General features: G+C 41.3%; 1 protein-coding gene across 1 annotated transcript in view; it reads right to left on the bottom strand.

Moving 5' to 3' along the window:
• The window catches only part of LOC139447664 (uncharacterized protein C5orf34 homolog), a 30625-nt gene that overhangs the window by 5014 nt on the left and 11211 nt on the right, over positions 1–14400 (bottom strand). Inside the window, exons 6-9 of the mRNA XM_071229092.1 lie at positions 13423–13540; positions 11632–11723; positions 9821–9884; positions 5803–6003 (exon numbers count right to left, since the gene is read on the bottom strand). Of these exons, the coding sequence (XP_071085193.1) occupies positions 5803–6003; positions 9821–9884; positions 11632–11723; positions 13423–13540 (475 nt within the window). The remainder of the gene's footprint in view (positions 1–5802; positions 6004–9820; positions 9885–11631; positions 11724–13422; positions 13541–14400) is intronic.

The following is a 14400-nucleotide window of genomic DNA, read 5'->3' as shown; positions in this document are numbered from 1 at the left end:
CTAGAGCATGTGTCCTTCTAACATCAGATATACAAGCTAGATCATGTGTCCTTTTAACATCAGATTTACGAGCTAGATCATGTGTCCTAACATCAGATAAACGAGCTAGATCATGTGTCCTTCTAACATCAGATATACAAGCTAGATCACGTGTCCTTCTAATATCAGATATATAAGCTAGATCACGTGTCCTTCTATTACTCACTCACTCATTCGACATATACCATGTAATATTCACTTGGTTGAGGCATGTCATCAATCCCAATTGCGTGGGTCGATGCTCATGATATTAATCACTGGATAGTCTGGCCCAGACTCGATTATTTACAGACCGCTGTCACATAGCCCGAAATATGTCTGAATGTGGCGTTATAACAACAAACCAACCAACCAACCAGGTAATATTTCTTGTGTTTCTTGTGCAAGGTATGGCTCTCAACAAGTTGGCCAAAAGGATTATCTTGTATGGGATGCACATAGTAATATTGGTATATATACAACACCATGCCAGGGAACAATCACATTAAAGTCAGAACTTTGTTCTCGCTACCGCTAAACAAAGATATCCCTCTGCGGGTCATGTCAGAACGACCTTTCATCTGACCAATCAGAGCATCGCTCATCAGATCATGAAAGTGACAGTTGGAATGTGATTTTTGATTGTGCAAACTCAAAAAAACCCACACAGGGTACTGTAATTGTGAAAAAAATGCGTCTCCAAAAGAATGCGACCGCTGGCCCCATGCCAAAAATGCGACTCAATATGAATGCGACACCCCCCTCCTTTTACTTACTTAAATTAGGAATTTAACGCGCGCTTTCCGACATATAAGTATTTCGCACACAAATTTAGAATTTTGAAATATGCCATGCAAAAGGTGGAGGGGGGTGGGGGGACTAAAAGGAGTTTGTGTTTTATCATAGGTTTAGAATTTTAAGGTTTATTGGCAGCATGTTTGTTGTACTTTTATTTTTAAATGCGGCCAAGTAGGCCTGTTTTGATTTGATATATGCCTATTGCTGTAAAAGTTTGTAACTCATTTAGGGGGTTTAGTACCGTTGCTAGTGTCCTTTGATTGTTGCAATTTAGTGTGGATTGGAGTTTGTTCTGTGTTGCTGTAAATGTGTGCAATATAGTATTACGCTTACTTACTTACTTACATTGGAGATTTTATGTGCGCTTTCCGACTGAGAGCGTATTTCGCACACAGTTGCATAGTATTTGGGTTCGGGCGTTTCTTTTAAGTTGCAGTGGGGGCATTTACCGGTTTGGTGTTTTTTAATTTGGTGTAGGTGGGAGTTTAACTTAGTGTGGCCTGTTTGTAGCTTTGTCAATTTTGGTTTTTATGATGGATTTTTGTTTTTTTGTGTGGCTTTTGTAGCAGGTGTTTTAGTTTGCAATCAGATTTCTGATAGATATTTTGCCACTTTTGGTAGATTTTCTTCTTTGTGATTCTTAATTTCGTTTTATGATATTGGTAGGTTGATGCTTTCTTCTAATTTAAGTGCTGACTTGGCTGCTTTGTCTGCGTGTTCGTTGCCAAATACTCCAACATGGGCAGGGATCCAAACTATTTCTATGTCTTTACCTAGTTAATGTAGATTGTTGGCGCTTTTAATTATCTGTTGTATTAGATTTGGGCGCTTTTTTGTGTTTCTCTGTGTGATTGTGTTTCTTTTTGGGGTTTGTTGATATGGATGCCGAATCCTGTGCGTTTTGAGCCAAGGTCAAAGGACCCATCTGTGTAAATGGGTCATTTGGCCATTTTTCGTGAATGTATGCTAGTGTGATGGATTTAGCGGTATTTGGATCAGTTTCTGGTGGAGAGATATGTCGATTTTACCCCCCTCCTCTCAAGCATGAGTGGATTTATAAAAAAAGAAATTGTCTTTTGTCAGGAGAATCCTCACCTTAATCCAACCTTGTAACATTAATCCAATCACACACCAAATAGCACCGCTTATTAGCACTGTGAAGAGTACTTCCGCTAAAACAATACAAAGCTTGTGTCGGTCTTTGACGCAGTCGCAAAGAACAAAGACACCGTGTTGCGTGGGTGGCGTCTGTCTGGATCAGTGATGACCTAAGTGAGTAGAACGCTTGTCATGACCCCAGCAGTGACAATTCACAGGATGTAATTAGTGTTTGAATGACATTGTTTATATACTTGCTACAAGTGCTGCTCAGTAAACAGTGATGTGGAATACATAGTTGTTTGTTTTAAGCGTATGTCTAAGTTGGTATTTCTGTTAAATAAAATGTCTTATTGTTGATATAAATTAAATGTTTATAATGTGAGCAAAGACAGGAAAACTAAATAAACAATATACCACAGGCATCTTCTTAGACTTCTCTTAAGCTTTCGACATGGTATGGCACGACGGGCTTATACAAAAACTTCAAAAAATAGGACTCAAAGGTCATATAATAAACTACATCCAGGACTTCCTAAACAATCGTAAAATAACCGTGGGTATAGACCAAACACTATCGGACCAATGTCCCCTAGAAAATGGCACTCCCCAGGGCAGTATCCTCAGCCCCACCCTCTTCAATATAATGATAAATGATCTATTCGAGGGCCTATCCCCTAAAGAAAAACACACCAAAATTTGCAGATGATGGAGCCCTCTGGATCCGCACTAAAAGCATTAAAATGGTCCAAAATTTACTCCAAAAATCTCTTAATAAAATGCAACAATGGGCTGACAAATGGGGCTTCTCCCTTAACTCAGAAAAAACAACAGGAATAGTATTCAAACATAAAAACATGAAACCCGCCTCCTCAATCCTCCAGCTAAACAACCAAACAATCAAATTTCAAAAACAAACCAACTAAATGCAGTAAAGACCTAAACACCCTAAGATGCCTTACTGGCTCTAACTGGGGAGCCTCCGAAGATACCCTCCTCTCTCTCTACATATCACTAATTAGATCAAAACTAGACTACGGCTGCTCCATATACAACACCCTTAACAACTCTCTATCTAAAAAACAATATCAGGCTCTCAAACTCATTACACGCACCCAACATGGCACCTCCTACACCTCACTTCAGGCCTTAACAGGAGAGATGCCACTAAGTCTACGCAGGGAACAGCTAAGCTTAAATTTCTGGGCCGCGTCCCAATCAAACCCTCTCATCCAAAACTTAATAAACCAAAATATCAGCCCCAAAAACCAAGCTCTAGCTCGTAAACAACCCTTACTTACCCCAATATCCCAAAGAATAACAAACTACCTAAATGAACACCAAATTAAAAATCTTAAACAAAACTGCAAACAATCAAATATCTTCACCCCTAAACTTAAAATACCCAAAATAGACACAACACTAGCTAGCCAAATAAATAAACAAACCGACCCAAAAATAGCTAAAACCACCACACTAGCATACATACTCGAAAATTGGCCAAATTGGTGTCACATTTACACGGACGGATCTTCAGATCCGACCTCCAAACACACAGGTTTCGGAGTCCATACCACACAACCAACTAAAACCACACAATCCTTCTGACTCCGAAACAACCAATCAATATTCACGGCAGAACTAATGGGCATGGCCTCAGCCCTCCATAATCAAGAATCCAAAAACCACAAAAAAATCCTAATACTTACTGACTCCCTAAGTGGACTACAAGCACTCCAAAACAAAAATACCAAAAACCGACCTAAATTATTAAATCAAATACTTAAAAGCTCCAACGACCTAACTAAGGCAGGCAAACAAATAACCTTCTTGTGGATACCCGCCCACGTAGGAATATACGGTAATGAAAACGCCGATAAGGCAGCTAAACTATCCCTCAAAATCCCAGAAATAAGCTTAACTTACCCATCTCAAAATCAGAAATTAAAAGCGTAAACAAGCAAAAAATCACCAAAAATGGCATCACCTATATCTAAACTCAAATAGCCAAATAAAAAAAGTACTCAGCAAACCACTAACCAAACCAAAAATTCTCCATCCATCCAAAAAAATCGACAGAGTAATCACTAAACTCCAAACAGGACACACCAACCTAAATAACCACCTAAAAAATTTTAAAAAACACACTACAGGTAACTGCCCACACTGCAAACAACTAGAAACCCCAGAACACGCACTCATCCACTGCACACACTACCTAACAGATCAAACCGCATTAAAAACCACCCTCGATCTAAACAAGGCTCTCACTCTAGAAGCAATACTAAACCCACAAAATAAACTAGAAAACTTCAAGGCCTTAGGCGTATTCTTAATCAAAACGGAACTAATAAAACACATCTAAAAACACTATAATCTACCAAATCAAAATCACATAAACAAACAAACATCCACCATACCCAGCTCCCTTAGTTCTCCTCCCCAACCCCTTCGGCATCTATTCCATATCTCAAAATTCCCAAATTCTATATAAGCAACCCCTAAAAGCCCCTCTTGGGTTGCACAGACCACTTTCACCCCTTTCGGAAACACATTAAATGGCCTGGCCCGTGTGCGAAATAAGCATCAGTCGGAAAGCGCACGTTAAATCTCCAAAGTAAGTAAGTAAGCGAGCAAAGACCACTTGCATTTTTCGCAATTAATTCACGCTCGCGTTGATTTCAAGATTTACAGCATTCAGAGCGACAGTTATCGGCTTTATGTCTGCATTCATACAATCTAGACCATCTATTATCCATTCCAGAATGTTCTTTTGTTCAGTTTTTAATTTTTAATCGAGTATATGCTAAAATATGCTTCGAAGCGTAGTCGCCAGTTTGAAACTTGTGCCGTAAAGCTAGATTAAGCTGCCTTCTGATTGGCTATTGACAACTTCTTGTTAGTCATTCCATTGGTTGATCAAGGTTCGTGAAAGGTCGGTCTGACGTGGGATATCCTCAGATCTTTGTTTAGTGGAATATAATTTTGGTGAAAACAAAGAGTGTGTAAGATCATAAATTTCTAGGTTTATGTACCTGAAATGATACAAAAGAAAACTCTGTGCGTATTATACACGACAGATATATTTTTCCAGGATTTAATTGCCCATAATTAAGGGTGCATATAACACACGAGTGCGTATTATACACGAATAAATAGGTCTTGTGTACATTTATCAATCAGAAGGGGTGCTAATTGAGATTGTTCAATAGCCAATATGTTAGCAAATATTGCCTTGGGCGCTTATTAGAGCGGGGCGCTTATTACATCGATTATGAGTCAAATAGCTGTGTATGGTTTTATGAATGGATCATGAAAATCAGTGATGACACCAGGTGTTTGCGAAGGGTAAGCATGTCCTGCCCTACCGATACCACTCACACAATATACATAAAAAGATAAAGTGCTTGTTGCCTGATGCCTGCCATGCAACGGTGGCCTGTAAACAAACCAGACAATCAAATGATCAATGACAATTCTATAGACACTGCACTACCTGGTGACTGCATGAGTATCACATTCCTCAATGGGCCTACCTGGGGACTGTCTGAATGACTATCACATTCCTCAATGGGCCTACCTGGGGACTGTCTGCATGACTATCACATTCCTCAATGGGCCTACCTGGTGACTGTCTGCATGACTATCACATTCCTCAATGGGTCTACCTGGGGACTGTCTGCATGACTATCACATTCCTCAATGGGCCTACCTGGTGACTGTCTGCATGACTATCACATTCCTCAATGGGCCTACCTGGTGACTGTCTGCATGACTATCACATTCCTCAATGGGCCTACCTGGGGACTGTCTGAATGACTATCACGTTCCTCAATGGGCCTACCTGTGGACTGTCTGCATGACTATCACATTCCTCAATGGGCCTACCTGCTGACTGTCTGCATGAGTATGCTGTGCACATTCCTCAACCCGCCTGGAGAAGTCGCAGACCATGTCCAGAGATGTTCGGTCATCAAACACCACGCGTACCCGACCATTAGTGTGTGCTGTGAAGCGCCCGGCGCCTGGGATGTAAGCCTCTTCAAGGATGCTCACAGACAAAGGCTCCTGGACTGTTGTCGGCGCCACCTGGTGGAGAAGTGAGTCAGTTTATTAGATCAGATCACTACAAATATATCATGGCAGGAAACTGTAAATTGTTCAGCAACAGATGGCTGATGTGTCGCCCCCCTCTAGGTAAATCACCCACGTCCACTGTGGTTGGTTGGTTTGTTGTTTAACGTCGCACTCAGCATTATTCCAGCTATATGACGGCGGTCTGTAAATAATCGAGTCTGGACCAGACAATCCAGTGATTAATATCATGAGCATCGATCCACGCAATTGTTTGTTTGTTTGTTGTTTAACGTCGCACACAGCAATATTACAGCTATATGACGGCGGTCTGTAAAGAATCAAATCTGGACCAGACGATCCAGTGATTGACATCATGAGCATCGATTTTGGGATCGATGACATGCATCAACCAAGTCAGCGAGTCTGACCACCCGATCCTGTTAGTCACCTTTTACGGCAAGCATGGGTTGCTGAAGACCTGTTCTACTCTGGAATCTTCACGGGTCACATGTCCACTGTGATACTCTTTGTCCCAAGTACATGTCATTCTGTTGGATTTTGACTATTTGTTTGGGTTAATTCTATGTTTAGCGGGTTTTGTTTAAGTTGGAAGGGAAATAACTCTTATTTGTTGTTGGTATCGCTGTGTGCAAGAAACTGTGCTGTTAGCAAGGGACCATGGAGGTTATAAAATGGTAATTACTCTATTACCAGGAAATACAAAACTTCAGTAACCGAGAAGTAAGACATTATTAATGTGGCCACTTATTTACATATTTGTTTCTAAATATTAGTATATTTCATAGATGTTTCTGCATTGTATTGCAGTCACCAACGATACTCCAGTATTTTAACTCAAAGGCACTCTTCAACTTTGAACAAGTGTTAGAACATGTGTCTATTAACTAGAATAAACTCGATGAAGCTTAGGCCAGGCTTTTTTTATTTTTAGGATTACAGATATTTCAGCTCGAAGTCCAGGGTTGGAGAAGGGGAAAAAAAAGAAGAAAAAGCCAGATGCATTTTTGTTAATGCAGAATGCCTCTGGCATACTTTGTGAACATATTCTGTGCTCAAAAGACCGCCATTTGTGACGATAAAGCCCCTTGTAACAATAAAATTCTACCACTTACAAGACGGACAATTGTCAAGGCTTTGATCGATTATGTATCTCTTTACTAGTTTACAACGGTAAATTTATATGTTTTTTATTAAAAGGTGATGATAACAAAAAAAATAACTATTTATAATATAATAATTTATAATAAATATCTTTTTTACATTTTCTAAAAAATTGGAGTCGGTGGGTCCGTAGTCCGAAAAATGTAAAATGCCTTACGAGTGAAAATTCTCAATCCTCAAAACCCACACATTCTATGGTTAGGTTTTAATCTCTTATGAGTGATGAAAGACGAGGCTGAGGTTCTATTTATCATCTAACAGTATCCAACAACATTCGTTCCAGTTGTTTTTAGTTGAAAACAGTGTCTTGAGTGCACCCAGCTTCAGCAGCAGAAAGATTAGCAATGTCATTTGATTGTGATATCATTGTGATGCAGTTTCATTGCCTTGATATCTCCTGGGAGAGACTACTTGATCACACACAAGTGATATCTCGTGGGAGAGACTGCTTGATCACACACAAGTGATATCTCGTGGGAGAGACTGCTTGATCACACACAAGTGATATCTCCTGGGAGAGATTGCTTGATCACACACAAGTGATATCTCGTGGGAAAGACTTCTTGATCACACACAAGTGATATCTCGTGGGAGAGACTGCTTCATCACACACAAGTGATATCTCCTGGGAAAGACTGCTTGATCACACACAAGTGATATCTCCTGGGAAAGACTGCTTGATCACACACAAGTGATATCTCCTGGGAGAGACTACTTGATCACACACAAGTGATATCTCGTGGGAGAGACTGCTTGATCACACACAAGTGATATCTCGTGGGAGAGATTGCTTGATCGCACACAAGTGATATCTCGTGGGAGAGACTGCTTGATCGCACACAAGTGATATCTCGTGGGAGAGACCGCTTGATCACACCCAAGTGATATCTCATGGGAAAGACTGCTTGATCACACCCAAGTGATATCTCATGGGAAAGACTGCTTGATCACACACAAGTGATATCTCATGGGAAAGACCGCTTGATCACACACAAGTGATATCTCGTGGGAAAGACTGCTTGATCACACACAAGTGATATCTCGTGGGAAAGACTGCTTGATCACACACAAGTGATATCTCGTGGGAAAGACTGCTTGATCACACACAAGTGATATCTCGTGGGAAAGACTGCTTGATCACACACAAGTGATATCTCCTGGGAAAGACTGCTTGATCACATACAAGTGATATCTCGTGGGAAAGACTGCTTGATCACACACAAGTGATATCTCGTGGGAGAGACCGCTTGATCACACACAAGTGATATCTCGTGGGAGAGACCGCTTGATCACACCCAAGTGATATCTCATGGGAGAGATTGCTTGATCACACACAAGTGATATCTCATGGGAAAGACCGCTTGATCACACACAAGTGATATCTCATGGGAGAGACTGCTTGATCACACACAAGTGATATCTCATGGGAGAGATTGCTTGATCACACACAAGTGATATCTCCTAGGAAAGACCGCTTGATCACACACAAGTGATATCTCGTGGGAGAGACTACTTGATCACACCCGAGTGATATCTCCTGGGAGAGACTGCTTGATCACACCCGAGTGAAATCTCCTGGGAGAGACTGCTTGATCACACCCGAGTGAAATCTCCTGGGAGAGACTGCTTGATCACACCCGAGTGATATCTCCTGGGAGAGACTGCTTGATCACACCCGAGTGATATCTCCTGGGAGAGACTGCTTGATCACACCCGAGTGATATCTCCTGCGGAGGCCAGTTTTGGATGATAATTGATGTTAGCACATCTTGACACCTCTAACTGTTGGAACCAAATTCTTATTTAGTTATCTTTCAAAACAATCTTTGGAATCTACATCTTCTTCTTAGAGGGGGGCGGTCGGGTAGTCTAGTGGTTAAAGCCTTTGCTCGTCACGCCGAAGACCCAGGTTCGATTGCCAACATGGGTGCAATGTGTGAAGCCCATTTCTGGTGTCCCCCGCCGTGATATTGCTGGAATATTGCTAAAAGCGGCGTAAAACCAAACTCACTCACTCAGTCTTGTTATAAGCAGCAGAAAATGGTTAACTTTAGGTCCGTAATGAATGTGGTCTAAGCCTGTAAGTACTCATGTCTGAGTCAGTAAGAGGGGCTACAATGATGTTCTATGATCCAGACTCCTCAATTATCACGTGTTTTATTATAAATACCCGAAGCTTCATTTCAGAAGTGACGTCCAAATCTCCATCTTTCTATTCACCAACTCAGCACAGGATTTCTCTTGGTCAAAAGTGCTATGTGACTAATACGGAAGAGAACAACGATATGGTTGTGAATGGGTCCGTGGCATTTATCATAACTGACACTGGACAGTCAAGGATGACCTCCCAGCAACCACTTTGTTGTTTGTTTGTTTGTTGTTAAACACCGCTCTCAGCAATATATGATGGCGGTCTGTAAATAATCAAGTCTGGACCAGATGATCCAGTGATTGACATCATGTGCATCGATCCACACTGGACATGCATCAACCAAGTCAGCAAGCCTGACCACCCGATCCTGTTAGTCGCCTCTTACAACAAGCATAGTCGCTTTTTACGACAAGCATGGGTTGCTGAAGACCTATTCTACCCCGGACCTTCACGGGACACCAACCCATGGTATGAGGGAATACACTGACGTCCTACCTTCCAGCATGGCTGCTCCTCAGAGTGGGAGAGCTTGTCTCTCTGTACGGCTTCACACAGCAATCTGTCAGGAGAATCAGAACATTGTCACAAGCGCTCATACATCTCCTCTTGGTCAGCCAAGGAAAGGTCTAATAGTTGATGTCATCTTGGCCACAAAGAATATATGGCTTCATACTTATGATTATGACAGGAATATTATAAATAACAACTTCTCTATGATACAGACACAACGTTTCACGACTCTTTCGTGCCCTCCATAAGATGAATAACAGAGTTGGGGAACATGCCATATATAGATATACATACTAACGTACACACAAAAAGCCATTTATAACTATAGTCTGGAAGGTTATTTAAGGTACCAATGGGAGACGCCCAACGCTAACACCGTATTCGTGCGTGCATGATTCCTGAGCACCCTTTCGAGTTGAGTTGATTGGTTCAACTGTGTCATATGGCCCTGTGACGCAGGGGTAGCATTATGCAGATGGCTGTTTCAATGAATGCTCGTTCCACCCGTGACTGGAGTAGGTCCAATAGTTTTTCAGATATTGTAGTAAACATTGGTACCTTAAATTACCTTCCATACTATAGATACAAACAAGTGAAGCCAGTTGTGACAAAATTATTGTTGATATATCAATTACATTCCTGTCATAATATACTCACCGCCAAAAGAAACACAAATACCATACATGTTGGTTATTACCATATTCGACGTAATAAGCGCCCCGCTCTACTAAGCGCCCACATCGATATTTGCTAATATATAGGCTAGTGGACAATCCCAATGAGCACCCCTTCCGACTGATCAATGTACACAAGACTTATTTATTCGCATACAATACACACTCTTGTGCTATATGAACCCTTAATTATGGGCAATTAAATTCTGGAAAAATAAATCTGTCGTATATAAAGATTTCAGGCTGTCAGCATAAACTACGAAATTTATTTTTCAACTTAGATGATTTTTTTTCCACCAAAATAATATTCTTAATCTATTTCCAATTTTGAGAGCGTCCTGGGCGCTTTTTATGTCGTATACGGTATATGAAGAATTACTCATATTCAGGAGATATTAGATTTATTTGATACACAATGGTATGTTGTATGAACTGACGCTCGTGAATACATTGCATGTGACGTAAAGATCCATGACTTGAGATGCACAATTTGTCTCGTGCAGGAATAGCGTGTACCGTTTGGAAATCACATGCAGCATATCATGAAAAGAATGAAGACACTCTGTGGAAAAAACATCTCTTCTTAACATAAATACTTCTCTATATGGTTATAAGGTTCACGTTTCTTTAGCATTAACGTAGGAAGAATTAAATGGCCCCGGTTTGAGATGGTTGCCACTTTTGTGTAATCCGCACACACAGGTGCCAGGGATGGAAAGTTGCACAAGGTAAGTGAATTGTCCTGATGACTGACTCTGAGTGACAATGGGTTATAAGAAAACAGGATGTGACGTATTATTTATTTATGTTCTGGCTGGTTGGACAAGGTATGGAAGTGAAAATACGAAATATGTCTCCTAATGTTTTTTTTGTTCTTTGTCTCCTGTCGCTCGTAGTTCTCGCAGTACTTTCCTGCTCACAAAACTTGCCAGATTCACAGTCTCCTAAGGGCTAGCAGATATTTCAAACATTTTGTGGGTGTTTGCTATATGTGGCCACTGTTCGGGCACTAGACGTTCTTGGTTAATTTCTATACCTGCAGGTCCTGACAAACCAAGAATAATGATGTCATTTTTTTTCTTTTCTCCTTTTGTCCCTGCAGATGTTACGTTGTACACTCACCTAGATGCCCTCTTGAGCACCTTCTCCAGGGAGTACTTGGTGGTGGACGTGGATGGAGGAAGTGCTCGCAACGAGAAAGTCCTCTCCTCCAGCTGGGGATTGAACCACTTGTTTAGTAAATCGGTCCTAGCAAATCGGTTCTAGTAAATTTGTTCTAGCAAATTTGTTCCAGTAAATTTGTTCTAGCAAATCCGTTCCAGCAAATCTGTTCAAGTAAATTCACAATTATACCCTGCTTGTGAGTGAGTTGGGTTAAGGGCTGCTTTGAGGTGTATTCGAATAATATCAGGGCGTGTCAGCTTAATGTGGGAGGAAAGCCCGAAGTGATGCAGGTCTCAGACGTTTACCACTTCGGTGAAACCCACGAGCACGGGTATGGTGCTGACAAACCTAGAAACATAATTGGGGCGAACCGGGATTCAAACCCACAATCATAGGTTTCTGGCGTGCCCAAGGGATGCAACTCTGCACAGCGAATAGCGGCGCCTTAGACGACTGGGCCACCCGTGCCCCCAAGTGAATCCAGGATTGTATATTGTATTACAAGTTCTCATAATCACATGAGATGGGTGGACCCGTGAACATCCGGGGTAGAATAGGTCTTCAGCAACCCATGCTTGCTGTAAAAGGCGACTATGCTTGTCGTAAGAGGCGACTAACGGGATCGGGTGGTCAGGCTCGCTGATTTGGTTGATGCATGTCATCGATCTCAATTGCGTAGATCGGTGCTCATGATATCAATCACTGGACTGTCTTGTCCAGACTCGATTATTTACTGACCGCCGTCATATAGCTGGAATATTGCTGAGTGTGGCGTTAAACAACCAACCAAACAAACCCACACAAGATGGTTGAGAGGTCACAAGAGGTCGTTGGTGACAAAAAACATGAAATCATCTTTCTTGTGGCAATTACAAGATAACTCTTGTTTTTTGCTACATATTTCTGCTGTTAACCTTGAGGACCCCTTTCAATACTTGGTGAAGGGGTGTCAACAATTGTGTGACGGATGAGACAAATATTTCTTTGAACATGATTGACACACGTATCATGAATGTCCGCTATTTTAACCTTTAATATTATTTTATGACTTTGCAGCAGCTGTTTTGAACTTGGGGAAGAAACCTAACACTAAAGATCATCTACTATAAAGACACTAGATCCTAGCCATGCAGATAATGTCCAGACTGATTCAGTTTTGACATCTTATTGCAACGGTTTAGAGGATTTAACTAATGGCTGATTTTTTAGGCATCTGCAGGAAACACATTTTTTAAAACATGTCTTCTTTGTTTGTTGGTTAGCACCACATCCAGCTATATGACGGCGGTCTGTAAATAATCAAGTCTGGACCAGACAATCCAGTGTTTGACATCATGAGCATCATTCTATACAATTGGGATACGAATTCGCCTCTTACGACAAGCATAGTCGCCTTTTATGGCAAGCATGGGTTCCTGAAGACGTATTCTACCTATCGGTGTTCTATGCTCAAATGAAGGAGGACACAAAATTATATATGTTTGTTTCTTGTTTAACGCCTCGCTCAGCAATATTCCCGCAATATGACAGCGGTCTGTAAATAATCAAGTCTGTACCAGACAATCCAGTGTTTGACATCATGAGCACCAATCTACACAATTGGGATATGATGACATGTTTCGATCAAGTCAGCGAGCCTGACCACCCGACCCTTTTAGTCCTCTCTTACAACAAGCATAGGTTGCTGGAGACCAATTCTGGCGTTATTTTTAATTTTTGTTTCTGTGGATCTGAACTGCCATATCTCACCTTGTCCCCAGCAGGAAGGACCTGGGTGTAGAACTGTCCAGACACGCCCTGTGAGAGGAAGACACTGCCGTCCCCGGGGTAGATCTCCAGCACCTTCATGGCGGGCAGGTGGATCAATCTGTACACACAGGGAACGTTCAGAGCAAACTTCTACACGATAGGGGTGACTCGTTTGAGAGATAAATAGTGCTGGCACCTCATTACCTGTCTAACCATAGACTGTAGGGGCGAAACGATACAGCAAGGTCACGATAAGTATCAAGATACAAAGGTCCAATATGATATGTATCGCGATATGCATATTTCTTAACTATGAGTGAGTGAGTGAGTGAGTATGGTTTTACGCCGCTTTTAACAATATTCCAGCAATATCACAGCGGGGGACACCAGAAATGGGCTTCACACATTGTACCCATGTCGGGAATCGAACCTGGGTCTTCGGCGTGACGAGTCAACGCTTTAACCACTGGGCTACCCGACCGCCCCTCTAAACTATGATTATTTCAGAGCTGGTTCAAGAAGAAAAGCTAGCTGTAGACAACATTTTCGTTGCGGTTATATTTAGTAGTGTACTTAATTACCACTCATTTTGCATTTTTTGACTGACAAAATGCCGAGGGGTACTTAAACGAGCAGTAATGTATTTAAGCAAGATTAGCGTCCTGTATTGATACAGAAAAAAATGTATCATGTATCATATCGGCACATGAAAACTCATGATGCACAGATGTATTGTTTCACCTCTAATAATCTTTTTTTTTATGAATTCATGATATTGAGCAACTTGCAGATTCACAAGGGATAAGAAAACATGTGATATCGGCTAGGAATGTCATCGATAATCGCGATACCGACAAGTTTTATGTCGATACAGATTCAATAGTATTCGAAATAAGTAACTGTGGCAGGTAGATCTTGTGTTGGGCCGCCGTTTCAAATTTGTATGTGTTCTTATGGCCTGCAGCAAATTTACGTGAG

The sequence above is a fragment of the Haliotis cracherodii genome, unplaced genomic scaffold, assembly GCF_022045235.1.
Source record: "Haliotis cracherodii isolate W230 unplaced genomic scaffold, xgHalCrac1.p SCAF_7, whole genome shotgun sequence".
Lineage (NCBI taxonomy): Eukaryota > Metazoa > Mollusca > Gastropoda > Lepetellida > Haliotidae > Haliotis > Haliotis cracherodii.
Note: the sequence above shows the minus strand (reverse complement) of the source record. Positions and strands in the feature narration are given on the sequence as shown.